This window comes from Bos indicus x Bos taurus, chromosome 26 (genome assembly GCF_003369695.1).
Source record: "Bos indicus x Bos taurus breed Angus x Brahman F1 hybrid chromosome 26, Bos_hybrid_MaternalHap_v2.0, whole genome shotgun sequence".
NCBI lineage: Eukaryota > Metazoa > Chordata > Mammalia > Artiodactyla > Bovidae > Bos > Bos indicus x Bos taurus.
The window spans coordinates 1,107,844-1,135,651 of NC_040101.1; the positions used below are offsets into that span (position 1 = coordinate 1,107,844).

The window sequence follows — 27,808 nt, forward strand, 5'->3', positions numbered from 1 at the left end:
ACTGAGGGCTGCTTCTCAGTCCAGCTCTGGCCACACCCTGGTCTCTGGTCCTGGCCAAGGTTCCAGCCCTGGACCTGTGGTCATGGGGGCTGGGGTCACCAGGGGCTGGGGTCATAAGGCCTCCAGTCGCCGGGGGCTGGGGTCATGGGCCCTGCGGTCACTGGGACTGTGGTCCTTGGGGGCTGGGTCACCAGGGGCTGGGGTCATAAGGCCTCCAGTCACTGGGGGCCAGGGGCTGGGGTCATAAGGCCTCCAGTCACCGGGGGCTGGGGTCATGGGCCCTGTGGTCACTGGGACTGTGGTCACAGGCCCTGCAGTCACTGGGCCTGTGGTCCTTGGGGGCTGGGGTCACGGGGGTCGGGGTCATGGGGGTTGGGGTCATGGGGACTGCCGTTTGGGGATGCTCAGCTGCTCTTGCCTTCCTGGAAAGCTCCGGAGATCTTCCAGTCTTTCGTCAACGGTGGGACTGGCTACTCCTTTGAGGTGGACTGGTGGTCGGTGGGGGTGATGGCCTACGAGCTGCTGCGAGGATGGGTACGGAGCTCCTGTGACCCGAGGGCCAGGACCCCAGACTTCCTAGGGTGGCCCAGAGCTGAGGCTGCCCCCATCCCCAGGGCTCAGGGATGTCCACTCTCCCCGTTAGCAAGGCGGCATGCTGGAGGGGGTTGGGTGGGCAGAGGACTGTCCTGCAGGGCTGCACCCCGCCCCCGAGCTTCCCTTGAGGTTCCTAGGCGGTGGGTCCCCCTGCCCTCCCTGCAGTGGCCACATCTCAGCGAGTCCTGGAGCCTAGGAGGCTAGAGCCTCGTCAGGCCCCCAGCTGCCCTTCCCATTCCCTCGTGGGGACCCCCGAGGCACAGCACCCTCAGACGGCCGCCCCCTCTGCCCGCTGCAGCTGGTCCCCTGGGGCCAAGTCCTCTGTTAGGGGGAGGTACAGGGGCGCTGTGCTTCCCCCCAGCCTGCGGGCAGCCTCTCTGGTCGCTTCCCTGGCCGAGGTGCAGGCTTCCCGGGCTCTTCCCTGGGGCCGCCCTGGGATGAGGTTAGGGGTGGGGTGGGGTGCCCTCGAGTTACGGGGGAGGTGCCTGCTGCAGCCCCGCCTCCCCTGCCCAGAGGCCCTACGACATCCACTCGAGCAGCGCCGTGCAGTCGCTGGTGCAGTTGTTCAGCACTGTGAGTGTCCAGTACGTGCCCGCCTGGTCCAAGGAGACGGTGGCCCTGCTACGCAAGGTGAGTGCCCGCCCTGCCCAGAGTGCGGGCCGGCCGGACACGAGGCGGTGTGGGGGGGCGGGCAGCCCGGAGCGTGAGTGGGCCAGACGCGGGGGGCTGGGCGGGTCGGCTGGACTTGGGGGGTGGGCTGGACATGGGGGGCGGGGCGGCCAGACACGGGGGTTGGGGCAGGCAGCCTGGAGCGTGAGTGGGCCGGACTCGGGGGGTGGGTGGGCAGCCTGGCGAGGCTGGCTGGACACGGGGGGCCGCTTCCTGCATCCTGGGCTGCGTGTCCATCTCTGCCCCGGCTCCCCACCTGGCCTGGCCCCGGGCTCCTCATCTTGTAGCAGCTCGGCCTGTGTGAGCGCTGGCGCGGCTGTCAATCCTTATTACCTAATCGAAGCCTCGCATTTCTTCCGTCACTGACGCCCCAGCTCAGGGCAGGTCACCCCAGCGTGTGTCAGGGAGGCGGCCAGGGCCTGGTTCCGCTCAGGCCCGGCTCGTCCTGTTGGAGGTAGGCAGCCACTGTCCACTCCCAATGGCCTGGCCAGCCCCCTCACCAGAAGCAAGCAGAGAAGACCCCAGGCCCCCTGCCCGTCCCAGGCTGCGAGCATGTCTGCAGCAGTCCCGGAGACTCAGCCCGTAGAGACCTGGGGCGGTGCTGCTGCCACTGGCCTTCAGCTGGCGTTCGGCTCCCGGGGTCCAGGGCTGGGCCGGGGTTGCCCCCCGGCTGGCCAGCCAGCTCCCTCCTCAGAGCGGTGTGCCTCCAACACACTGTGCCCAGAGGCCTCAGGACAAGCGAGGAGGGGCGTGCTGGACACGCGTGGCCCAGGGGGCAGGTCCTGGCCGGTGCCCGGAGACCCTGGTCCTGGCAATGTGGCCAAGCACCTGGAGGCCTCCCGCCCCTGAGAGGGGCTCTTAACCAGCCTTCACCGCATGCCGCTGTGTCCACACCGGCCCAGGTGGCTCCAAGGGGCACTGTGCCCCAACAGGCCCAGGTGGGGGGTGGGGAGGATCCACACGCCTCGCTGGGGAAACCTCGGCCAGGGTCTCCGGTACTCCCCCTGGAAGGGGCGGCTGTGATGGTAGCCAGTCCCGCAGGGCGGCCCTGGGCCCGTGAGCGTTAGTCCTGTCCTGTTGCAACGCTGAGCTGGTTACCGAGAGCAGTGAGCCAGGCTGCAGCCGCCGCGTGCTGGTGGGTCCAGGGAGACGAGACCTGTGCCGGGGCCGCTGACCAGGGCCTTGTTCCAGCTGCTCACCGTGAACCCCAAGCACCGAGTGTCCAGCCTGCAGGACATGCGGGCGGCCCCTGCTCTGGCCGGCGTGCTGTGGGCCGAGCTGAGCGAGAAGAAGGTGGAGCCTGGCTTCGTGCCCAACGTAAGCCCACAGGCCTGGGGTGGTCAGGGCGGGCGAGGGCAGCTGGGCACCAGCTCAGTGCCATCTTCCACAGAAAGGCCGCCTGCACTGCGACCCCACCTTCGAGCTGGAGGAGATGATCCTGGAGTCGCGGCCGCTGCACAAGAAGAAGAAGCGTCTGGCCAAGAGCAGGTCCCGGGACAGCAGCAGGGACAGCTGCCCGTCGGTGAGCGCGGCCCGGCACCCAGCCGCCTCTGCTCTGGCCCCTCAACCCCTCCTCCGTGGTGGGGGACAGAGGCCCTCCTGCCTGCCCAGCTCTGGAGGGTCACATGGGGCCAGGCTCTGCCTCCGTGGTCTCGGGGTCATTTCCCTGCGTGTGTGTGCACTTGTGTGTGTGCATGTGTGTGCGCACTCGTGTGTGCATGTGTTTGAGTGTACCTGTGTGTTTGCATGTGTACACACCCATGTGTGTGTGTGTGCATGTGTGCACACACAGGTGTGTGCATGCCAGTGCACCTCTGCGTGTGTTTGCGTGTGAGTACACTCATGTGTTTGTATGCATCCATGCACATGTGTGTGTCCATGTGTCTGTGCACTTCTGTGTATGTGTTTGTGTGTGACTGCACTTGTGTGTATGCACATGCGTGTGCATATGTGTGAATGTACTCGTGTGTGTGTTCGTGTGTGAATGCATGTGCTTGTGTGGGAGTACACTCGTGTGCATGTTTGTGCACGTGTGTGTGTACATCAGTGTGGGCATGTCTGTGCACTTCTGTATGTGTATGTGTGTGCATACGCGTGCACACACGTGTCCATGTGTGTGCTTGCATGCATGTGAGTGCACATGTGTGTGTGTGTGTGCACACGTGTACATTTGTCTGCCTCTTCTCATGAGGACATCGCTCACACTGGGTGGGACCCCGAGTCCAGGGTGACCACCCCATTCACTTGATTGGTGGCATCTGGAGACTTCGTTTTACATTCCTAGGAATGGGGTCAGGACCCCACCCTGGGGACGTGGTGTAACGTGCCGCAGCCCCCACAGTCCTGCCCTTGGAAGTAGGGGTTCCCCCCGGGAGCAGAGGATCCAGCTTGGGCCTGTTCCCAGGATCCGGCTGGTGTTCACAAGACAACTAGGGCTGCGGGAGTGGATGGCCGGGTCACAGCAGCAACACTGTAAGCCCGCCACCATCCCCCTATCCGGGGGCCCAGCGGAGCCTATGAGGACACCCTGGGGAGCGGCTCTCACGCCTGGGGGACCCTGTGCGGCCCCATGCCCGGGTCCTGGGCAGAGACGGGTGCCAGCTCCTCCTCGGTGCAGGGGCCCTCCCTGGAAGCCTTGGCTCCTCGGGGAACAGGTAGGTGGGCTCCCATCCCCTCCCCCTTCCGTGGGCTGCTGACGGCGGCCCCTGGTGTCCCGCGGGGGCACTGCAAGCTGGTCCAGCTTTGTTTATTTATTATGGCTCTAGGAATTGACCTGAAGTCGCTCAGTCCTGTAACTCTTTGAAACCCCATGGACTGTAGCCCGCCAGCCTCCTCTGTTCATGGGATTCTCCAGGTCAGAATACTGGAGTGGGCTGCCATTTCCTTCTCCAGGGGATCTTCCCGACTCAGGGATCAAACCCAGGTCTCCCACACTGTAGGCAGACTCTACCATCTGAGCCACCAGGGAATTCCTATTGGGTCTTAAACTTACCTGGTGCCTCAATGGTACAGAATCTGCCTGCAATGCAGAATACTAGGGTTTGATGCCTGGGTTGGGAAGATCCCCTGGAGGAAGGCATGGCAGCCCACTCCGGTCTTCTTACCTGGGAATTCCATGGACAGAGGAGCCTGGCGGGCTAGTCTGTGGGGCCGCGCAGAGTTGGACACGGCTGCGTGATTAACACTTTGTCCCCGTGGGGTCTTAGCTACAACAATGATTTGTTGCAGCATGTGGCATGTGGGATCTTAGTTCCTGACCAGGATTCGACCTGCCTTCCCTCATCAGAAGGTGGATTCTTAACCACTGGACCATCACAGAAGTCCTGGTTCTTCTTTTTTTCTTGCTGTCAGACTGGGAGTGATGGCTTAGAGTTCTTTATGTGAAAGAGTTGAAATCAACACTCCTTTTTTCCACTTTTTACTGTTGACTGATAAGTGTGATTTATTTACATTTCTGCACACAAGTGCCTTAGGAGATGATCTGCAAACTTCTTCCGGTCTGCGGGCTTTCTCCCTTCCGGTCGGCACCGTCTGCAGCAGCGTCTCCGGTTCTGATCAAGTCCCGCCTGTTTTTTCTTTCCTTGTGTGCTTTTGGTGTCATTGCTAAGACGCCACTGCACCACCTGAGCTCAGAGATGTCCCCTTGTGTTCTGTTCTGAGTGTTCTGTAGTCTTCTCCCTTATGCTTGAGGCTCGGGTCCGTTTTCAGTTAGTTTGATGCACAGTGTCAGGTGGGGCCCAGCCTGACTGTTTTGCATGTGGACACGCGTCATCCAAGTGCTGTTTGGCCTCATCTTTCCCCCACTGAATTGCTTGGCATCATTTTCAAAGATGAATTGATCATGAATGGAGGGGCCTGTTTGTGGACTTGAACGTCTAGCCCACGTATCCGTGTGTCTGACCTGCCGGGTCCCCCCTGCCTTGACGACTGGGGCTCTGGTGAGGTCTTGGGTCAGCAAGTGTGGGTCCTCCAGACTGTTCTAATTTTGCAAGACATTTCAGCTCCTATGGGTCCCTTGCATCCCCAGGGCATTCTGAAGGGCTTAAGAATTCTGTCTGAGTTGCTCAGCAGGTCATTTGTGACAAAGTTAAGGATTGGGACCTGATCTGCATGCCCGGGCCCTGTCTCTGCCCACCTTGGGTGACATCTGGGGTCAGGTGCTGTGGGCACTGGCATTGGTAGGGCCCGCGGGTGTCTGCCCCGAGGACTGTGTGCAGGGAGCAACCACTGGCACAGTGGTCAGGGGGTGGGGTATGGGGGGGGAAGCAAGGCTGGGTTTCAACGGAGTCCAGGGAGAGCAGCCTGACCTGCAGGGACCTGAGTGTGGGTTATGCCCTGTGCCCGGCAGTCATCAGCAAGGAGCCCCAGAGGGTCATGCGTTTCTGTAGCCTCCTGAGTCTGCATGGCAAAGGCTCCAAACGCCCTAGCAGGCCATGGGACCACCCACGTGTGCCGCTAGGAGGAGAGGGGCTCCAGAGCTGGACGGGCCGCACCCCAGAGCCCCGGCTGACAGCGCATGCGCACAGCACGCACCTCGGGCCGGCGGGGCCCTGGGGCGCGTCGCTGCCCACGCCCTCCGTCCGCCTCTGATGCCGCTCCGCCCTCCGAGCGGCTCCTCGGGCCGATTCTCCTCTCGTCCTGGGAGAGCCTGGGCGAGGGAGGGTGTGAGACGGCCAGCTCCTCCCCGCCCGCCGACCCCCGGACGGCGGCCAGTCCCTCTGCGCCCGTCGCCGGCCCCAGCCTCGCTCCCCTGCACCCGCATCCTGCGCCTCCCTTGGTCTCCGGGCATCTGGGGTCACCTCCTGCCTTGACCTCGTCCCCGCCTCTGAGTAGCCCTTGCCTTCAGTCCAGCGCTGACTCAGGCCGGAGTCTGTGCCCCTGTCCAGTCGTCATGGGCTCTGTCAGGGTTGATGACCCCGTTCAAGTTGAAAAGCCCCAAGTCGCTTTGCGTTTGCTACCCCTCACCTCCTAAACATCACCGCTCAGCCTGGCTTGCCGTATGCGGGCTCGGAGCACTCAGGTCAGTGCCCAGTCGGCAGTCGTCGGACACAGAGCCTCTTTTATAACTCAGTGTTGACTTATCAAATACTGAAAGTGAAAAAGGGCGCATCTGGGTCCAGGGTGGGTGTCAGTGCCTCAGTTGTTCACCCTCGGGGTCACGGGGCTGACCAGCAGCTGTGGCTGCCACCCAGCATCGCATCGAAGGATCAGTCCTGTGTCGTCAGCCCGGAAAAGGTCCAGGTCAAAATTGGAAATGCCGTCTCTGCTGTCTGTCGCTTTCACACCCCTCTCAAGTCAAGAGACTCCAGCCGTGGTAGCTGGGGGCCGGCTCGATACTCAGTCCTCCTCGGTGAGTGCAGAATAGCGCCCGCCCTCTGTGCAACTGGCGTCGGGAGGAAAGCCCTGTGAGGTCAGGGCTGTATGCCGCAGCCGGCAGCCCTGTCGATCAGCTCTGGGAGAGCCCGAATCACGCTCCATGGCGGCACCTGGCCCACCAGTGGGTTAAGATCTGTCCCTTCTCCCCCTCCTGCCACAAGCCAGCTGATCTCCGCAGGCCAGGCTCATGAATTAAATGGGAAAACAACAGGAGTATCATCCTCGGATCCGCGTTGTGCTGTGCTTAGTCACTCAGTCATGTCCGACTCTTCGACCCCATGGATGTAGCCCACCAGGTTCCTCTGTCCATGGGATTCTGAGGGAAGAAGACTGGCGTGGGTTGATATGGCCTCCTCTGGGGACTCTTCCCGACCCAGGGATCGAACCCATATCTCTTGTGTCTCCTACATTGGCAGGCAGCTTCTTTAACACTGCTTGAAGCCCCCAGATCCCCACAGATAAACACAAAGACTCCAAAGTCCTTGACGGTGGCGCTTGGCACTGCCATTGCACTCTAGATGTGGGTTGGTTTGTTATTTCCTATCTAGGCTGGTTTTGGGAGACGCTAGTTTCAGGAGCTTTCACTGGGCTTTTCCATGATAATGTTATTAGCTGCTACTCCACAGATCAAGGAACTAAGAGAATTCAGCCAGATGCCAAATATTAATACATCCTTCTTAGTTATGCATACAGCCAACGGAGGGAGAAGCAGCCCCTGGCGGGCTGTGGGCCCCTTAGGGAGTCCACTGTAAGACGGACGTGGGCCAAGTATCAGCTCACACCTGTGTTCAGCAGCCCTCCAAACAGCCGGGCGTTTGCCCTCTCCCATGTGCAGATGTGCAGGGAAGTGGTTGCGGATGCCTTTGCGAAGGACTGGAGTGTTGTTGCCATGTACACTTGCTCGGGCCTTCCTGACCAAGAGCCTGCCCCTTCTTAGCCCACAGGTCCAGGTCTGAGGTCTGGAAATGAGGAAAAGAATTGCAACTCTCCATCCAGGTGGCCGTCAGCCTGGTGCTCACACACGCGTGATCTGAGTGTGTGCGTGCACACAGGCACGCGTGTGTGAGCACTGGCCATCCACCTCTGACCCTGAAAGCACCGTGATCGGTTGGACACCCTCAGCATCCCAGGGATCGGGGTGGCCTGCTTGCCTCTCCAGCCTGGAGGCCTGTTTCCATGGTTACACCCCCTTAAGGGTGGCTGAGTTAGGTGAGGTCAAGGCTGCCGCTGTCCAGGATCCCATCATGGCCTTTGGGGGACTCCGTCCTGGAGCAGATCCTCCTGAACTACACGGGAACCACAGGGCTTCCCCAGGGCACTGTGTCACCACCAGCTCGCTCGTCTCCTGGCTGGAAGGCGCGTCCCTCGGGCCCTCCAGAAGAATGTGGTCAAATGGGAGGTCCATGGGTCTTTACTCTTGAGTGTGCTGGCTGTTCCAGCTGCCGACATATCTAAGCCTTTGATCCCATCCCAGCATTCTTCTAAGGCCATTCTAAACCTTCTGACCACTTCACTTGGGCTGCCTTTTCTTCCAGGTTTCCAAATTGCAGTGTATTAGGACGCACTCATGCCAGGGCTCCTTCAGGGAGTTACCCCCAAGTTGTGCAGGGCAGACTTCCCCTGTCCAGCCCCTCCCAGGCCTGTCCTGCCCTCTGGGCAACCAGTACCTCCCTCCCCAGCAGGTCCAGTGCCTGCCTGCTGGGGCTACACGTGGCTGCAGAGACGGTGGGGCAGAGTGTGGGGGCGAGTGCTGTTTCATCTGCAGGAGTGGGAGGGGTCCCTCTTCTGTGGCCAAGGCGAGGCCCTCCCGCAGGCTCAGGAGTGTGGGGCATCAGGCTAACCTGCCCACTAGCATCCTCTCGGGCCCCTCCCACGTCCGAGGCCCACCCCTCCCCTATCAGAGCCTCAGTTGGATGCAGGAAACCTCATGGCTGAGTCCAGCCCTCTTAAGTTCTGCGGCTTGGACATCTCGGCCTGGTCTCCCGTGAGCTGTCCGGGCCGCCCGGCAGGGTGTCTCCATGCTGCGCCTTGGGCTACCATCTGGCAGCCCTGAGTGAGGCTTGGACACCCAGGGGCTAACCTCGACCCCCGAGACCCACAGTCCCAGGGGCCAACCTCGACCCCCCTGACCCACAGTCCCAGGGGCCAACCTCAACCACCCAGACCCACGGTCCCAGGGCAAACCCACCACCCTCACCCTCTCCCGACACTCCTGAGGCGAGGGTCTCAGTAACCAGGGTTTCGCATGCCAGGGACCTATGACACGCCTTGGATCTGGCCATTGTGGGACTGACTCCAGTCCCCAGCCTGAGGCTCTGCTTCTTGAGACTACCCCTGCCGCCCAACTTCTTAGGCAGGTCCTGGAAGCAGACCCTCAGCTGGGTTTGTGACCAGGGTCCAGTGACCAGGAGAACCCAGTGTGTGTGGGGAGGGTGTGGAGGAGTGGCCCAGCGTGGCTCCTGGACGAGTCTGGCTCTGCAGACCCTGCGGCTGCCCCGAGACGGGGGTCGGGCGTCCCTCTGTCAGTGGCTAAATGGGGGTCACCGGGAGACCCCAGCCCCTGTGCGCTCTGGTTGCCTGGGGCAGGGTGGGCTCCTCAGAGAGCCAGGGCAGGAGAAGGCAGGCACACAGGAGGAGCAGACCGGGGATGCCCAGGAACCTCCCTGCGGGACGCGAGGGATGCTGACAGGCGCCCACTCGTGTGTCTTTCTGACTAACAGGAGAATGACTACCTTCAGGACTGCCTCGATGCCATCCAGCAGGACTTTGTGATTTTTAACAGAGAGAAGTGAGTGTGCATGTTGGGGGCCGGTCACGGGGGCAGAGAGGAGTTTGGGGAGCGGAGCCAAGGCTTTCTGGCTGCAGTGGGCACATGGCCTCAGTGGGACTCGGAAGCCTGACCCCCGCCCTCCTCAGGAAGTCCAAGCAGCAGCCCTGGGGGGTGGGTGGGGGGAGGCCCCTGTGCAGGCTTGTGGGGGAGGGGCTCCTCGGCACTTTTAAGGGCTAAGCTTGGGCATTTTCCACCAACAGGCAGAGTCTCTGGGGCAGACCCTGGGCACACCGCCCAGGTGAGGGGCCCAGCTGTTACATCAACCTGAAACCCTCACTCAGCCACTCAGGGGCCAGGCAGGAGGGACGGGGCTCGCGGGCAGGGAGATACGGCAGGTCTCAAAGTGCTGAGCCACCTGCTGTGGTGGAGCAGGGAGGCCCAGTGCTGTGGGACCCAGGGGAGGAGGGGCCGGATGAGATGCAGAGGATTTCCTGGAGGAGGCGGCCTTGATCTAAAAGCTGAACAGGGCTCACTGCTGCTCTGTCCTGCCTCAGGGTCCAGGATGACATATGGACCCTGGTTTAGGACACTGGCCACCACCCTGGAGGTCAAGGCCTGGGTGGTAACAGGACTCGGCCAAGCACTTTGTTCCAGAATTCCTGACCTGCCTCCTTTTAGCTTCTGGCTGGAAACCAGCTGAGACTCACCAGCCTACTGCCCCGAGCCTGAGGGCCATGAAGAGCCCGCAGAGGGGCCGGTTGGATGCCCCATGTGCCTGCAAGCCCCGCTGAGCCAGTGTGGCCAGAGGGGCTTCTGCCCAGGAGGACATGCCCAGGAGTGGTCCGTGTGGAGCCCCAGGCCACGTTCCTGAGGGGGTGCACCCTGGGAGTCCCTGGACAGGCCCTGGGCCAGTGAGCCACGTCCTGGGCTGCTGGCGAGGCTGCATAAAGCCCCCACGTGTCTCCGCAGGCTGAAGCGGAGCCAGGACCCCACGCCCGAGCCCAGGGATGCAGCGGAGGCCTTGGTGGACAGCGAGGGCGTGCGCCCAGCCCTGCCCGCCTGCGGCGCCATCTGCCCCTCGGCCGGGAGCAGCTAGGCCGCCCCTGCCCGCTGGCCGCGGAGTCAGCTCAGGCCCCGCCGGAAACCCGGCACTCCCCAGGGCGGCCGGAGGCCCAGCGTCAACTTTCCCAGGGAGCTGTGCAGCGCATCCAGGCCCAGGCCCCAGCCCAGGCCGGCAGCTCCAGGCACCCAGCCGGACGGCACCGGATGGTCTGACTGCCGGGTCTGCCCTCCAGCCCTCGGGGGCATGTGGTGTCAAGAGGCTGCCAATGTGGCTGAGAGCAGGGGGCACAGAGGGTGGGTGCCCCCTGTGTGACGGTGGAGGGGGCCACAGCCCCCGCCCAGGCTCTCCTGGGGGCCTCTGGGGTCCTGCCCTGCCTGCTGTACATAGCCCGCCCCCGCTGACCCCGCCACTGGTGCCCGGGGTCCTCCCGGTTCTTATCCATCATGGGGGAGGGGCACGGGCCTGAAGAGTGTTTTATAGACGCGCGTTCTGGTCGTTTCTGCCGTGTTTCTGTACAGTTTCCACCTCTGAGAAAAACAACATGAGAACCGCTTGGTGTCGGCTGGTTTGCGTGTTCCGTGCCCGCCGCGGGCAGAGAACGCTCGTCCGTGGCCCAGGGCGCTCCTGCCGGGCCAGAGCCTCCTGGAACTCTGGTCCTCGGCCTGGGGAGGATGCCCTTCTCCTGCCCCAGAAACCCCAAGGCAGCTCTCGGGTTGGGGTGGAGGTGCGGCCTGCTGAGGGGGCAGGGGCAGCACCTTGAAAACAGCCGGGACCAGAACGCTCCAGGTTGGAGCAGCTCACGGGCCCCCCTTGCCCAGAGTGGGGAGCCCACCTGGGGCCCTGGGGCCCTGGGGAGCCCAGGTCTGGAGGCAGGCAGCGCCGCAAGACGCCAGGTGGTGGTGCCAACCCCCAGAGGCTCTGGGCGGAGACCTGGTGATGTCGGAGGCAGGAACCAGGCGGGGAGGCCGGGGTTGTGTGGAAAGACGTATTCTGTGTGTGTGTTTGTGCACACCTCAGGTGCATTTTGAGGCCCTAAGGGACAGCTTGCCTGTTTGCTCAGTGGCCGGCCTGCGGGTGTGGCCTGGCCCCCTGACTGCCTTGTCTGTCCTTGGGGAAGGGGACGCTGGTGCAGTGAACGCTGGTCTCAGTGCAGCCCAAGGAGTCCAGTGCTGAGGCCTCAGTGACCAGACCAACCTGAGCAGAGGGACCACTGGGCGGACCTTCCCGGGGCTGCCCAGTCTAGCACGGTGCCTGAGAGGCCCGGGTTCAAAGTGGGGCTGAGGCTGGGCATGGAGGTCAGGGCACCCCAGAGGGGCTGGCCGCTTGAGGGGGGGCAGCCTGCCCTTCCTGGTGCTCTTAGGGTGGAGAGTGTCCCACACCTGGGGGACAGACCTGGCAGGATTTTTATGAGCAAGGCTGAAGCCAGGAGGCCAGCCCAGCAGCTCCATCTTCTGGAAGGTTCTGGGGGGGCAGCGCCATCCGTGGGTCTGGATCAGAACCCCAGCCTGCTCTGCCTTAAGTGGGCAGCACAAGCTCCCCACATGCCATACTGCCCCAAGCCCTGCTGGGCAGCTTGAGCCCACCAACTAGAACATGGGTAGGGGTCCTCCCAGCGCCCCTCTCCTTCTGGATGTCTGGCTCTCTGTGACCTACAGGCCTGTGGGAGGCAGAGCCCCTGCCCACAGCTCAGACCCAGCCAGCCCTATAGTTGTCTGGTGGTCCGGCCTCCCAGCCGTCTAGAGGCAGGACCAGAGTGCTGCAGGATGTTCTCGAGGATGCCACACACGAACCCCTGGGGGATGGTGTAGGGGCACAGAAGTCAGGGCTCTCCACACGCCAGTGGCTTCCAGTCCAGATGCCTTTAATCAACCTGGTTCCATGGGATTGGGGCCGCTGGGCAGCGGGTGGCATGCAGGTTCCTGACTACAGTGCCCTTGGCACACAGGACGGCGTCTCTAATCAACTACTGGGGACACACGTCGTAGGAGAAGGAAGCACTCAGCTCCGGGCCCCTGGGGCCCCTGGAGCAGGAAGGGCTCTATGGACGGCGTCGGGGTCTGGTCCCTGGGAAGTCTGAGAAGTGCAGCTGCCCGCACGGCATCCCCGTGGGCCCCTGAAGTCACAGCAGCTCGGGTGGGGCCGGGACGGCAGCGGAGTCGGGGACGAGGGCACCATGCCCTCCGCCTTCCGTCCTGGGCATCTCCAGAGGTCGCCTTACGAGGCCCCCAGGCTCGGGGCCCCTGAGCTGCCCCCACCACCACGCCCAGCCCCTCTGCCTGCCCTGGCAGTGAAACCTCACCCGTTCAGCCTCTCCTGCGGGGCTCCCTGTAACGGGCTGTGGGACCCCAAGGGGAGAGGTGCTGGGGAGGAGAAGGGAAGGCCAAGCACCTTTCAGAGTGGGCTCAAGGACGGGAGGGAACAAGGAGGGGGCCGGCCGCCCGCGGCAGCTCCTAGGACAGCGACGTGATGTGGGAACGGCCGCCAGGGGGCGCCATGATCTTCTGGGCCGTGCGCCGCGCGATGTGGTCGTCGGCCTGCGAGCCTGCGGGAGGGCGGGGCGGAGGCCGCGCTGGGGGGCAGGCAGACCCGCCCGCCACACCCCAGGGGCCACGGCTGCAGACCCTACGCTCCCCGACGGCCTGGCGCCTCCCCCGGGCAGGTGCTCCCCCACCGAGGCCTCAGACGAGCAGGCTGGTGAGGCCAGGTGTGCCGGTGGCCAGAGCCCACAGGTCAAGGCCGGCTGTCTGGGAAGCCTGTGCGGAGGGGCACAGGCCAGGCCAACCCCGGCGTCCCTCCTCCGGCCAGGCCAACCCCAGCGTCCCTCCTCCGGGTCTCCCCATGCACGGGCCCGGGATGAGAGAGGGCTGGCCCCAGCCTTCAGGACGAGGCTGGATCCCAGAGGCGGGCAGGGACTGGACGTCAGGGGCTGGGTTGGCCCCCAGTCGGGCAGGGAGGGCTGGCTTTCTCCCTAGGGAGAGCCTGGCTCAGCACCTCCCTGCAAATCCACACCCCACAGCCCAGACCCTGGAAGCAGAGGCTCGAGCTGGCGGCTACAGGTGAACCCCTGAGACCCCCAGCCCCCTTCCTTGTGCACCTCCCGTGAGATGCCAGGGCTGGGGGCTGGGCACGGTCCTCGGGGCCCAGGCACCGAGACCAAGCACCCCAAGCTTCACTCACCGGACAGGCTGAACCCCGACTGGTGCAGGTTGCGGAAGGGGGGCACGGAGATCTTCCCGGGGCAGGACGCACGGGCCTGGGACCCAGCCCCCGGCTTGGCGGGTGCCATCACCTCATGGACCGGCCCATCGTAGAGGCCTCGGGGCACACCATGGATCTCCGCCAGCTGGGGGCCGAAGGGCTGGGTGTGAGGGGCACTGAGCCGGCCCCAAGCTCGAGGGCAGGGCCCCCACCCCCAGGGGTGTCCACCTGTGCGTGTGGACGCGCACCCCCCTCCCCCGAGGCGGGCAGCATGCCCAGGGCAGGTCTGGGGCAGTGGGGGTGCAGGCAGCTTGAGACAGGAGCGCCGGCAGGTCAGGGTGGCTCCGCTCCTGCCCTGGGGAGGAGCCAGTGCCGGTCCCAGCCCTGCCCGGGGGCTGTCCCTCCAAATACAGGTTCAGACGATGTCATCCTAGACAAGTGGGAACGGGGCTGCGATAAAGCCAACCTGCGTGTGTAGTGACCACGCGTGTGTGTGCAGCTGGGCCTGTGAGCACACGTGTGCACGCGTGAACCGCCTGTAGTGTGTGCAGGCCGCTGGCCAAGCCCCGGCGACGAATGAGGGCTCAGGGACACTGTTTGAGCATCCCGCTCTCCTTCCTGAATTCACTAAATGCTGGGTGACCTCTGCTAGGCTTGGTGGCTGTGTCCCCGGGAGCGGCCACTCGGGGTTTCCTTGGCCTCACGCCTGCAGTCTCTGCAGTGACGTGGGCGGCCTGGTCACAAACGCAGGCGAGGAACCGCCTGGACTGGTGAGGCCGCTGTGCCTTTCTGACAGCAGGGCGGCCAGGGGCAGGCTGACCATGAGCAGGCCTGAGGGCTCCGCCCGCCCACCCGCCCGGCTCAGGCTCACCCGGTTTCGGGCCTTTATCCTCTTGTAGACGAAGTCAGGGAAGGTCTTGCGTGGGATGAAGCGGCCGGTCCCGGGGGTGACGCACAGGGCCCCGTCCTCCAGCACAACCCGGCCCTGACTGATGACCACGCTGGGGGCTCCTCGGCACTCCAAGCCCTCAAAGATGTTGTACTCCACGTTCTGGGGGGACAGCAGCCCTCTGAGCCCTCAGGAGGCCTTAGCACTGCTCAGAGTCTGGAGCCAGGGCCCCGGTGGGAAGCGTCCACTCAGCCTGGGTTGGGCTTTCGAGGGGCAGCTGTGCCTGCACCCCTGGCCCCTCGGACACGTCTCCCGGGCACACAGAGTGGGTGAGCTCTCCCCCAAGACAGGGTCCCCCGCCCCCGCTGGCCCTGCCCATCCCAGGATGTCCAGGATGGCTGCAGGTACCCCCCAGACCCCAAGCTGGCCCCCATGTGGGACCGGCTTCTCTCACCAGGCTGTGGCTCTTGGCAGAGATGATTCTTGTGGCCCGGGGATTCCATATGACCAAGTCGGCATCGGAGCCCACGGCCACCCGCCCCTTCCTTGGGTAAAAGTTGAAGATTTTGGCTGCGTTCGTACTGGTCACGGCAACAAACTCATTCTCGTCCATCTGCCCTGAGGCCTGAGAAGCCAGAAGGCGGGGTCAGGGGCACCCCTCCCCAGCAGCATGCAGGGTCTGGTCTCCGGGCTCCCGTGTGCACGCGCCACCCTCCAGGCTGAGGGCAGTGTGCCTCAGTGAGGCCTGCAGGTCTGGTCCTCCCTGGGCACTGAGCCCATCTCCACGCTCACTTTGTGGGCAAGTGAATGCTGATGTTTCCACAATGACATCTGTCCCCAGAGGATGTGACTGGCCCCCGGCGATGGCCAGGAGCCTGGAGTCAGGGCCTCGGCCAGGGGGAGGGCTCAGGGCCAGGGCTGGGGGCGCGGGGGTGGAGGCCCCAGGTGAGACAGACATCTGGGGGAACCTCGGTCCTCCCGGGGAGACGCTGCAGAGTGTAGGGACCCCCTGTGCTCAGGGCCGGTGTATCAGGACCAGGGCGGGGCCTGGCTACGTGGAGTCTCCTCTGGGGGACTAGAGCAGAATGTCTGGGGACCCCAGGGTGACTGGGCTGGGGGGGCAGCCTGGAGCCCGCCCGCCCTGAGCTCCGCTCCACGCGGAGACTTTGCTCGTCCAGGGGCGTCCCTTTGTGGTTCCGCCAGCTCCTCCACGGGGAGGGGTCCCATGGCCCTTCATCTCACCCACCACACACTTCTCCCAGACCACGGACATGCGCTCCTCCACGCCGTTGGTACCCTCGGGGATGAGCGTGAAGTTGTCCCTGCCGACGGCCTTCTGGGCAGTGGTGAAGGTGCAGTGGGCGCTGCCAGTCACCTGGAGGTCCCCGCTGCAGAGAGCCGGGGTCACAGGGGCCCAGGGGGCCCGTCCTCCCCGAGCACCCCCACGCCACGCCCGGCCACGGGGTGGAGTTGTGCCCGCAGGGTGCGGCCAGGAGGTGGGCGCAGGCTCCCTGGACGGGGGGCCCAGGGACTCCTGCCTGGACAGTAGGGTGGGGGAGAGCCCCGCAGCTGGGGGGCGCAGGGCCAGGGGCTCCCTACCTGGACAGCAGGGCGGTGAGGTGGTCCGCGGTGCTGGGATCTGGGCTGATGGGGGGTGACGTGACGAAGGCGGCGGCCTTGGCCCAGTTCTTGCTCCAGTAGTGTGAGCCGTCCGCGCCCAGGCCGGCGGTGATGGGCTCCCCGAACACCACCACCCCTGTGGCAAGGCGTGAGCGGCACCGCGGCCGCAGGACCACCCCCCACCCCTGCCACGGGCTGGGCCAGGCCTCCCACCATGCTGCCCTTCAATTTCCCAACTGCGAGGACTGCTCCCTGACCCGGGGCACCTGGCCTGCCCGGGGCTCCTGAGGGGCCGCTCTGCCCCCGCCTCGCTCTGCCGGGGCACAGACACACTGGCTGCCCCGCCCGCCACGGGCCTGCCTCCTCCACGGCCCGGCGTCCAGCCAGACGGCACCTGGCCCCAGACCCACGCCCGCCCCCACCCGGGAGGTGTCCAGGGAGCAGCAGCTCGGCCCAGGGGTCAGCTGGGTGGGGCTCTTCACACAACCTGAGGGTGCAGGCTTAACACACCACACCACACACACCATATACACAGACACACACACACACACACACATCATATCAGCACCACACACACACACACACCATACACATAGACAAACACCATACACACAGACACACACCATACACACACACAGACACATCACGTAAGCACACACACATACAGACACACACCATACACATAGACACACACCATACACACAGACACACACCATACACACACACAGACACATATCACGTAAACACACACACACACACCATACACACACACACACATCACGTAAGCACACACACACAGACACACACCATACACATAGACACACACCATACACACAGACACACACCATACACACACACAGACACATCACGTAAGCACACACATACAGACACACACCATACACATAGACACACACCATACACACAGACACACACACCATACACACACACACACACATCACGTAAGCACACACACACACACACACACCACACACAGACACATATCATGTAAACACACATACTATACACACACAGAGACACATCACGTAAGCACACACACCACACACACACACACACCATACACACACAGACACATATCACGTAAGCACACACACACACACCATACACACACACAGAGACACATCACGTAAGCACACACACCACACACACACACCACACACACACACACCACACACACAGTATGGCTCTGACACGCACTTCTATGCACACAGGGCCCTTAGCTCCAGGTGTGATTCAAGACCCCTGTCAGGTCCCACTGCTGTCTGGACAAAAGGGAGTCTCAGGCCGCCCCCATAGGCTACACCCACAACCCTCACAGGAGACGCCCCTGAGGAGGCCGGCAGGCTCGCTGCGTCTCCATGGGGCTGCCCTGTGCTGCTCCGGGTGGCTGTGGACGGGAGCGACCCCCAAGCCCCTCCCTGCTCCAGCCAGCACCCACCTCGCCGCTTGGCCCGGGCGATCACATCGGCCGCGGCCTTGCTCATGACCTTGGTGACATACAGGGGGCAGCTGGCCTGCCTGGCGATGGTGATGGCGCGGTACACGGCCTCGGCCTCCACCTGCAGACGGGCTGCTCAGGCCACGCAAGAGCTGGGGCTCCTGACCGCAGTGAGCCCGCAACGCCCCGGCCACCCACAGATGCTGGGCCCAGAGGGGCACCTGGGGGTCGAGACCCCAGCCTGGGGCTCCTGACTGCAGTGAGCCCACGATACCCTGGCCACCCATAGATGCTAGGCTCAGAGGGGCACCCGGGGGCCAGGACCCCAGCCTAGGGCTCCAGCCCAGAATCTGCGCTGGCCCGCACCACCCCAGAGTAGACCACCCGCCCTCTGAGCCTTGCGTGCAGGCCTCAGCGCAGCCCACGGGCAGGGGGCCAGGAGCCCTGACTCACCCCCAGGCGAGGACAGTGGGGTCACAGTCCCGCCCGAATGGGGCCCAGCCCGTCTCCGATGAAGGCCCATTGGGGTGCCCCACAGGCTCACACCTACCTCCTCGGGGTGGCTGAGCACGTGGCCCTCGGGGCCGGTAACACCGAGTTCCAGCAGCCGCTTCTGCTCCTAAACACACACCTCATTTCAGCCTGGGAGTAAGTAGCGCGGCCCCGGAGGGCCTTGCAGGGTGCGGTCCACAGCCCAGGACGCCTGACCCTGAGACCCCCAATCACCCACCCCGAGAACTTGGGGGGAGTAGAGGGGTCGCGCTCTGAAGGGGTGACTCTGGCTCCCCGAATCACGGATGAGGGAGCCCCAGGGCTGCAGAAGCCCGGATGCGCCTGGGGTCGCAGGCCTCCTCAGTGAGAAAGAAGGTCAAGGCCCCCCAGCCTCGCCTACTGCTGCTTCCCCAGCAGGTGTGTGCACGGGGTGTGCAGGCACGGGGGCGTTCACGGCCGGGGTGTGCATGCATGGGGCGGGGTTGGGGGCTCTGCACAGCCAGGAGTGGGGCTGTCTCAGGCTGGTTCACCCCAAGGTCTGAGCACAGCACCTGCTGGTGTGGACGAACTCGGGGTGGAGAACCGGGGAGGAGCCAACCAGAACAAGCCCCTCCCCCAGCACACACCTCCCACCCTCCTCCCGGCCCAGCCACCCCGCCCTGGAGACACACGAAGCAGGCACTGCCCGGAACCCCACACGCCCCTCCCAAGTGTCCCCGGCTCCTGGTGAGCTTGGGAACCGGAGAGGCCAGTGGGTCCCAGAAAGCTTCTCTGCGGGTCTGGAACGTCACAGGGTGGGGGAGTGCTGTGTGTGTGACACCCCCCAGACCCCCAGACGGCTGGGAAGCTCCTCCGTGCCCCCTTCCACTGCCCGGACCCTGTGGGCACTGAGGCTGGTGGGCAAACAGTGGGGGCAGAGGCCTGGGCTTGCGGGGAAGGTGGGGCATGGGCAGAAGGGCCAGGGCCTCCCCAGGCAGCAGCCTCGATGGAGGACTGGGCCACAAACCCCACAGGTGTGCCCTTGGGCAGAAGGAACAGCTCTGTAGGGCCCAGTCCTGGGCCAGAGGGCACGGGAACCCGCCTCTGCGTCCCCTCCCACCCCAGGAAGCAACACCTCAGTTTTGGAGAATTTAAGGTCAGACGTGTGAGGATGAAGGAAGACCTGCTGTGGCCAAGAGCCCGCAGGCTCCCAGCAACCCCCCTGCCTGACCTCCGCCCTGAGCTAGCTATCACCCGGGCCAGGTTCCAGGTCCCCTCCCCCGGGTTTGTGGCTCTGCGCTCGCACGGCCAAGGGCAGGGTCACCCCACCAGCCCCACCTCGTCCACGATGTCCCCATTCTCCGCGTGCACTTGGGCCACGGCCCCCAGGTCCCGGATGACACTGAAGATCTCATAAATCTGGGGAGACGCAGGCGGACCGCGTGGGAGCGAGGCCCCGCCCCCAGCACCCGCAGAGCCCGCCCCACCCCCTCAGGACCACGTGGGGGTGAGGCCCCGACCCCCAGCGCCCACGGAGCCTGCCTGCCCACCCCCCGACCCCTACCTGGCCGTCTGTGCACTGGTGTCTGTCTTTGTACGCCATGAAGACCAGGAAGGAGTTCACACCTGGGGGGAAGCAGGAGAGGTCAGGTGCCAGGTGAGGGTAGCCTCTCCCAAGGGCCTCACCAGCTGGCCTGGCGGACCTTGGGCATCAGCCCCACATACTCCAGACCAGCCCAGACTGCGGCAGAGACATCCAAGCCCATCCAGCTCCTCGAATCTGAGGTGAGGAACCAACTGTTCTCTAGCAACAAAGCAGGTGAGAACCCACACACCCTTCACTAATGCACCCCACACCCACTATCACTACCCCCCCACGGTCCCCTCACACCCACCCTCAGCCATCACCAACCCCCCAGTGCCCCTAACACCCCACCTGCACCCCATCACTCACCCCCACGGCCCCTAACACTCCGCCACCCCATCACTAACCCCCACTGCCCATAACACCCCGCCCCATCCATCACTCACCCCCACGGCCCCTAACATCCCACCCCACCCCATCACTCACCTCCCACCGGCCCTAACACCCCTCCACCCCATCACTAACCCCCACTGCCCCTAACACCTCACCCTTATCCATCACTCACCCCCCATTGCCTCTAACACCCCCCCACCCCATCACTAACCTCCACTGCCCCTAACCCCCTGCCCCATCACTCCCCCTCACTAACGGCCCCCCATCACTGCCCCCTGCCCCAGCAGCTTGGGGGTGGGTGATGGCTGCAGGTTCCGGGTTTGCACCTCTGCTTTGAGCCGCCAGGCTGCAGGCCCCCAGGCCAGGCAGGGAAGGACCCAGGAGGCAGAGCTGCTGCCTGGTTGAGGCCCCCGCCTGCCCCTGGGTGAGGGCTCCTAAGTGCCAAAGGTCACAGGCCTGAGGTCCATCACTCTGGAGGGAACCTCCCTACCTCCGTCAGGTGTGTGGTGGAGCAGGCGCACTGCTTCCTGGGCTGAGAGACCAGTAGCCTCCCGGCCTGGCCCAGACTCCGATGCCAGCACCACCATCCCAGGTCCCACCCCTGCTGGCCCCTCTGACCCTGCCCTTCCACTCCTGGCTGTGAGCTGAAACCACACTCAACGCTGATCACCAGAGGTCAGTTACAACGTCCACCTGACTTTCCTTCAAATCCACTATAAACTTTGATGTGGTTTTAGCTTCAGGACTTTTGATTTAAAAAAATATTTAAGCCTGTTTATAAACTGCCCTGTTTCTGTTGAGGCAGCAGGAGAGGACTGTGGGTTTTAAGGCATCTCCTTCTAGAGGATCTTCAGGGCTAAGAAGGCTTATCATGCTTTCCTTCCCCCAGGCCCAAGACACGAGGGGACTGTGGTGACAGCTGTGACTCTGTCTTCTTGTGAAGAGAACAGCCCCGAGATGTGACTCCCAGGTGCGGGCACAGCTGACCTCTCAGCCCAGCAGACCTTCAAATGGCTCTTGTCCAACTTACCCCACACCCAGCCGCCTGCCCTGGAGTCGGATGGATGCAGCGTCCACCTGACCCCAGAAGCGCAGGCCCCGCAGCCGCCCCTCCACCTGGCTAGCCTGCTGCTCACCTTTGTCCCTGACCAGGGCCTCCAGCTCCTCTCTGGTGCTCTCGTGCCAGCGGGGGATGTCCACGTGCAGGGAGTAGTCACAGCAGGCCCCGCCGTCCGCTCGCTCCCGCCACTGCTCGTAGGCCGCCAGCAGGCTCACCCCTGCCTCGGGGAACACGTGGTCCACTGCGGAGACAGCGTGCTCAGCTAGGTCCCCGACTCTGGCCACCAGAACCGCCTGGGTCTCCAAGGGAGAGTGGCTTCACGCTCCCAGGAGACCAGGAGGCACGTTTGAGAAAAGCAGAGGAGAGACTTCGAGCCTTATGTGGGGCTGGGGCTGCTGGGACCTGTCCATCCATCCTGCCCCTTGTCCCCAGCCTCTCCCTGAGCAGAGAGGAGGACCTCGCTCCCCAGCGGACTCACCCTAAAGGGCCTGGCTGAATGAGGTGCGCCTGGCAGGCGGGGGTGGGGTGGGGTGCTGTCCACAGTGCTGAACCTGCGAGCCGGCCCACAGCGGCACGCCGGGCTGGCTTCCCTTGTGCCTCCCCGACCACGCACACCATGGAGGGTCCCCTCCCACCCTGGAGAACCAGGGTGAGCACATGGACACTGCACCGTCCCTCTGGCCCCGCTGGCAACCCCGCGGCCACGGCCCACACCCCACTCACAACCTCTGCCAGGAGCAGGGAGAGAGCTGGGCGGGGTGGCCGGTGGGAAGGCACTCCCACCTGGGGTTACAGGTAGACGTTGTGCCTCCCCGCACACCACTCACGTGGGCCCCTCCGCCTCCCACGGCTCCGTCGCACACCCAGGACGCTGTCCTGCGGGCGCTCATGGCTGCAGTCCTGCGGAGGCCAGCCCATGCCTGCAGCCCCGCGGAGGCCAGCCCATGCCTGCAGCACCTCCATCCTCACAGCCCATTGGACACCTCAGCACCAGTGGGAGACACAGCCAGGAGGGCGTCCCACTCGGCCCGGGCCCCCCGTGACCAGCAGGACCAAGGGCCTGAAAGAAGAGCGCTCCCTCATCAGACCGGGGGGCAGACCACTGCTGGGTTTGGCCACTGCGTAGCTCAGTAAGCCACACCAGGCTGGGGCCTGTGAAGTCGGTCCGAGCACCCAGAGCAGCCCTTCCTGGAGGCAGTGGCAGCGCCCAGCACGTGCCCATGTGTGCCTGGCAACCACGGGCCCCCTCTCACTCCACCCTCCCACCCCCTGCCTCTTGCCCAAATGTGCAGGGAATCATGATGTTTAACCACGGGCTGCCTGAGGTCACCGCCAGGCCGTGGTGCAGCCAGGGTTGGACCAGGTCCAGCCCGAGCGGAGGCGCCTGCCCTTGGCGCTGTGGAGCTGACGGGTCTCAGGGAAGGAGAGAGGCTAAATGCTGGCTTCCTGTCCGGGCTCCTGAGCTGACCACGGGCAAGTTCACGGTGGGAAGTGAACCCTTCACAAGCTGTGAATTGGGCTTCTCTGCCACGCACGGCGCTCAGGCACATCAGAACAGTGCTTGTGCCTGGTATGGGGACTCTGGGGGTTGTTGATCGGATAACAGTATTTTTATCATCCTTTCTCTAAAACACTGCCTCCACCGTCTTTAGCTCTTCCGGACATGAGTTTCTGCAAGCCAAGCCTCAGAGGAGGTGAGGCTCAGGAGCAAATGTGTCTGACATTTCAGGCAACGCAACCCCTGAACTTGTCCAAGGCACTCGAGTTTTCCAAACCAGGACCTTGGCCAGCTGCTGGCTTCCCGGGAAATAATCAACTATGGGCACATTCCATGGAAACCCCAGGAGTGCTCCAGTGCTGGCCAAGGCAGCACACTCAGGCTGAGGAACTGGGCTGGGCCATTCAGCACTTCAGCCACTCAGCATTTCTCAGAGTGAGTGCAGTAAAGAGGAACCATGGCTGATTCATGTTGAGGTTAGACAGAAAACAGCCAAATTCTGTAAAGCAATTATCCTTCAAAAAAAATTATATTAAAAAAAAAGAGAGAGAGAAACAGCCCGAGAAAACTCCACCAGGGAAAGCGCTTGCTGCGATATGCAAGCCCGCCAGAGGCCCAGAGTTAGGACAGACCCCCCGCCCCAACGGACGACACTCACATATCATGGTTGTGCCCCCTGCCAGGGCGGCCTTGGTCCCCTGGCAGAAGTCATCGGCGGGGGTCATGCCCAGGACGGGCATCAGCAGCCGCGTGTGGACGTCGACTCCGCCTGGCAGGACCAGCAGGCCGTGGGCATCGATGGTTCTGATGCCCCCAGGGACAATGAGGTTTTCTCCAATTTGCCTGAAAGCAACAGAGACCCCACTGGTTAGGAAGAGCCCTGAGCGAATGTGAATGGGGCCCTTGGCAAGGCTGCGGAGCTGGGACGCCTGCCCTTGGGCTCCTGTCCTGGAGGCGAAGGGCAATACAGCCAAGGCCTAACTGGACCCGCCCCCGACATTGCTGGGGGACAAGCCAGCCCCAGGGGCTCAGGACAGCCAGCATGGAGGATCCCACCCTGAGCTGGTCACTGAGGTGTCCACTCGCAGCCTTGCTGACCAGAGGTTGGAGCTGCCTGACAGACACGAGCAGAGAAATGAAAAGGTGTGGTCAATAAGCATTTTTAAGCACCTACTGTGAGCCCACAGGTACTGAAGCTGTGATAACAGAGAAGTAGGAAGCCTCGTCCTGCTTTCCAAGGGCTCGCTGAAGGTGCGGGAGGGGCTGGAGTTGTTTCCAGGGAACGAGATTGTGGGAAAAACCCTCACGCGGACCTCGCCCAGAAGCAAGCTTCCAGGCAACGGGTGACCGCGAAGAGGCAGCAACTCACTTTATCAGGCCGTCCTCCACATACAGGTCAGCGTGAAAGGACTGGTCATCATTCACGATCTTCCCCCCTCTGATCAGGAGGCGGTCACTCTGTCCGAAACAAATAAATAAACGGGGGCACGTTTGCTCCAAACCGAGTGACCCATCGGTACACTGAGCACCAGCTTCCCTCTGAAGTCACGATGGAACACACGTCTGTATGTGTCCTTTGGACACGGTCTGTGCGTGTGGGACCAGCACAGAGCCTGCAGGGTTGGCCACCCCACCCCGCGGCGGTGGCCCTTGGAGGCGGCTGCCCACAGGCCCTGCACGTGACCCACACCCACAGTCAGGCAGTCTGGCCTCACCGAAGACACGGGGCGAACGGCCAGCCAGCTTCCCGCGTCACCACGGCAAAGCCATGTCAGTGCGCGTAGCCGTGCGTTTGACCACGGGCACGCCGTCACGTGCATTGCCAAATTTCTAAAGCCCATGCAGAGCGGGAGGTGGGCCACGTCTCGCTTGGCCCTGTGGGCCTGGAAGGCCGGCCCTCCCTGCAGGCCCCACCTGCAGAGGCGGCTCCAGCTGACAGCCAGGCCAAGCTCCTTCCAGAATCTCTGTGGCCTGTGACGGTGCCTGGAGGCGGGGGTTAGAGCAGGCCCCGGCAGGCAGGGCCCTCCCGCGGGATGGCCGCATCCCAGTGCGGGGAGACAGATGTCACACATGCAGCCGTCACAGGAGGTGACGCTCGTAAGCGCACAGAGGGACGTTTCGGGGCTGCCACAGAGACCAAGAAGGGCCTCTATGAGGAGCTGACGTGGCCGTGACTCAGGCCCAGGCCAGGGAGCAGCCCGAGCAAAGGCCCGGGGCAGAGAAGAGCCTGGCTGATACAGGATAGGGGGTGGCAGGCTGGGGTGGGACGTGCTGGGCCTGGGGGGTCACTGGGCCACCAATGGCCCCTCAAGCTGTGTCTAAGTGCCTGCAGAGAGATCACAGTGGCCTGGGTAGAAAGAGGCCCTCATGTTCAAGGACAGACACAGGTCATGGTTGCAGTGGTGTCCGTGTGTCTGGATGAGATGCGGGGGCCCCCTGGCTGGGATTATGGGGTGGATGAGAGATGGACTCCAGAGAGGCTGAGAGTCGGGGGGCAGGAGCTGATGACGGAGAGGCTATGGGGGTGCAAGCCAGGAAGACACTGGGGTGCTCGTGGCTCTGGTGCCGCCTGGACGTTGCCCCAAGGAGGTGAACAGTGTCAGGGAGTGTGGCTGTTAGGGGCACGCCGCGGCACGGAGCTGGGCCGCGATCAGTCCATTCTGACGGTTGGGATGGAGGGGAGATGGGGGGCCGGTCACAGGCTGTGCAGGGTGTGGGGTGACGGCCGGGCCTCAGTGGAGCAAAATGGCGAGAAACACAGAAAGGGTGGTGGCTGAGAGCAGGTTGGCGGGTGAGAACCCAGCCCTGTGGCACGTTCTCCCACAGCCTTGAGCCTCACACTTCCCGGGGCTCAGATAGCCAGAACCACAGCTCTTTCACGGGGCTCTGGCCCTGGCCTGGGGCTCCTGGGTGCCCACCCAGAGGCTGGGCTGGGACTCCAGCTGGGAGCTCTGGTTCTAAACCCAGCGTCAGCCTGAAGCCAGAACGGAAGTGTGCAGGGCACTTAGCAGCTCTCTCAGAGGCTGCTGAGGGGATAAATAATTCATGGCTTATGAGCCAGAGCACATCACTCTATTCTTATTAACATCTAGCAGTTTGGGATGGATTCTCAGATTTCTATTGACTCAAAGTAGAACCTCCACCCCACAGTCGACAGAAGGGTGGCTAACGAGCCACAGGCCAGACGGGACCCCCAGCTTGTGCAATCTGCCCAGCCCTGTACCAAGGATGGTGTGCATCTCACGTTGGCTGAAAGACATAAGAAGACTATATTGAGACTCATAAAATTATATGAAATTCACATTTCAACGCCCACAGCTCAACTTTAATGGAACTGCTGCACCCATTGGTTCCCGAGTCACCTAGATGGCTCTCCTACTGGGCTGGGTGGCCACGCCAGAGGCAGTGTGGGCCTCGAAGCTGAGAATACCTACTGGGTGCCCTGCCGCCAGCTCCGGTCTACGCCATGGACTGGCCCCAGCTGCCGGGGCCTCTCCTTGCTGGGTCCTCAGGGACTCACTGCCCAGCCCCCTGAGGACCAGGCCTGGCCCTAACCGGTCATATCACAAGGACTCACCTCACCCAGCTCCCGAGCCAGTGTCAGAGCCTGGCTGCCTCCTCCTGCAGGGTCCCCACTCCACTCAAACACGCCCAAGAAGAGGAAGGGGAAGGCTTTGGGCAGGGAGACGGTGGTCTGAGTCCCCATTCAACCCCCAGTTTTCAGACTTGGGCACCTTCCCAGGTTTGGAGCCAAGAGGGGAATGCAGCAGCCCTCAGGACCGGGGTGACAGTCTCCTGACCTGGCCATCTGGCCTCTGACCCACCCAGAGGTGGGGCCACCCTCCCCACCCTGTCCGGCCCTGGTGGGCTTCCTGCATCAGGTCAGAATCTGGGCCAGTCCTGAGGCAGGACCCCCTCCTTCTTCCCTGAGTGTCTCAGGATGTGAATTGGCAACCCCACGGCCCTCCCCTGAAGCCAAGAGCAGAGCTGGGGCTCAATCTGCGGGCTCCCAGGGGCAGGCCGCCCCCGGGCCTCCAGGCACCTCCCTCCGTCTCGCCCTCCCCCTCTCCCTACCCACGCTGGGCTCCCGCCGCCTGGAGGGGGCGGCTTTGTTTCCTGGCAGCCCTGGGTGGACAGTCGGACTTCCCCCACCTAGGGCGTGTGGTGTTAGAGGGTCTTCTCCAGGGAGCCGAGCTGCCTGGGTGCCCGCTCAGTGACGAGGGAGCACTCTCCCCACCACCCCCCGGGGCGGGGGCCTCCAAACTCCAGCTCCGAGGAGGGCTCCGGGCGGCCAGGGGCTCCGGGGCTCCCGGGGCTGGGGCTGAGCGCCGGCCTCAGATGCTTTGTCTGGGACAAAGAGCTCCCGGTGCGGCGGGGGCGGCACAGGGGCGGCCGAGGGGCGGGCTGCGCGGGAATGGCATCTCTGCACCCGAGGCCGGCGGCTGGACCAGCCTTGTCAACAAAGGGCCGCGCTGCCCGCCAACTCCGAGCGGAGCTTAGAGAGAGGCCCCGCGGGGTAGGGGGGAGGCGCATCTGCGCTTTAGGAAGCGGGTCTCCCCGCCCCCACCCACCCCCAGGCTCGAGCCCTCCCCGGGCGCAGAGGGGGTCTCAGGGCAGCCGGCTCCCTGAGGGTGTCCAGCGCGGCGCTCGCGGGCCACCCCCCCGGCTGCGCGGGAAGGAGCTGGGCAGGAGGGGGCAGCGCCGGGACAGGGCGCAAGGTGAGGTGGGGGGCGGGGGCGCCTGGACGCCGAGGGAAGGGGACCCGGCGCGCGGCCGGGAAGGTCCTCCCGGGGGCCCAGAGGCCAGGCCCCGCCCGGCGCAAGGGGCGGCAGGCGCGGGGCTGGCGGGAGCGGGGAGCGGACAGCGGGGCTCACCGTGATCCGGGGGATGCTTTTCTTGCCCTGGAAGGACATTCTGCTCTTCCCGCCGGCGCCAACGTCTCGGTTGGCTCGGGCGGGGCGTGGCGGGCCTGGGGGTCCCCGGCGGGGGATGCAGCAGCTAGGCCTCGCGGGGGAGCCCACGGAGCCCGGGTGTGTACGTGTGGGCGGCGGGCGTCCAAGTGCGAGCGCGCCGGGCGGCTCAGCTCGGTTGCCGGCCCCGCCCCCGGCCCCGCCCCCGGCCCGCAGCTGCTCCCGGGTTCTCAAGCCCCGCCCCGGCCCGGCTCCT

At 64.0% G+C, this 27,808-nt stretch overlaps 2 protein-coding genes across 5 annotated transcripts in view; one reads left to right on the forward strand and one right to left on the reverse strand.

The window, feature by feature from the left end:
• The window catches only part of STK32C (serine/threonine kinase 32C), a 71,846-nt gene extending 60,820 nt beyond the window's left edge, over nucleotides 1-11,026 (forward strand). Inside the window, exons 7-12 of one of the 4 annotated variants that reach the window (XR_003508857.1) lie at nucleotides 431-534; nucleotides 1,108-1,224; nucleotides 2,409-2,580; nucleotides 2,654-2,785; nucleotides 9,360-9,427; nucleotides 10,379-11,026. Coding sequence is in view for 3 of the 4 variants with exons in the window: in XM_027528907.1 (XP_027384708.1) it covers nucleotides 431-534; nucleotides 1,108-1,224; nucleotides 2,409-2,580; nucleotides 2,658-2,785; nucleotides 9,360-9,427; nucleotides 10,379-10,505 (716 nt within the window). In the remaining variant the exon portion in view is untranslated. Of the gene's footprint in view, nucleotides 1-430; nucleotides 535-1,107; nucleotides 1,225-2,408; nucleotides 2,581-2,653; nucleotides 2,786-9,359; nucleotides 9,428-10,378 lie in introns of those variants that run through there. The other 3 variants (XM_027528907.1, XM_027528908.1, XM_027528909.1) reach the window with 3 other exon arrangements.
• A 1,290-nt stretch (nucleotides 11,027-12,316) lies between these two features.
• Nucleotides 12,317-27,733, reverse strand: DPYSL4 (dihydropyrimidinase like 4). The gene is made up of 14 exons (XM_027528996.1): nucleotides 27,517-27,733; nucleotides 24,012-24,100; nucleotides 23,301-23,485; nucleotides 21,221-21,385; nucleotides 19,671-19,732; nucleotides 19,445-19,525; nucleotides 18,186-18,254; nucleotides 17,636-17,756; nucleotides 16,159-16,315; nucleotides 15,806-15,947; nucleotides 15,014-15,184; nucleotides 14,542-14,721; nucleotides 13,650-13,815; nucleotides 12,317-13,014 (listed from the first exon to the last, which is right to left on the reverse strand). Exons 1-14 carry the CDS (start codon nucleotides 27,553-27,555, stop codon nucleotides 12,923-12,925), a joined length of 1,719 nt encoding a protein of 572 aa, XP_027384797.1. The 5' UTR covers nucleotides 27,556-27,733; the 3' UTR covers nucleotides 12,317-12,922.
• Between the last annotated feature and the right edge of the window lie 75 nt (nucleotides 27,734-27,808).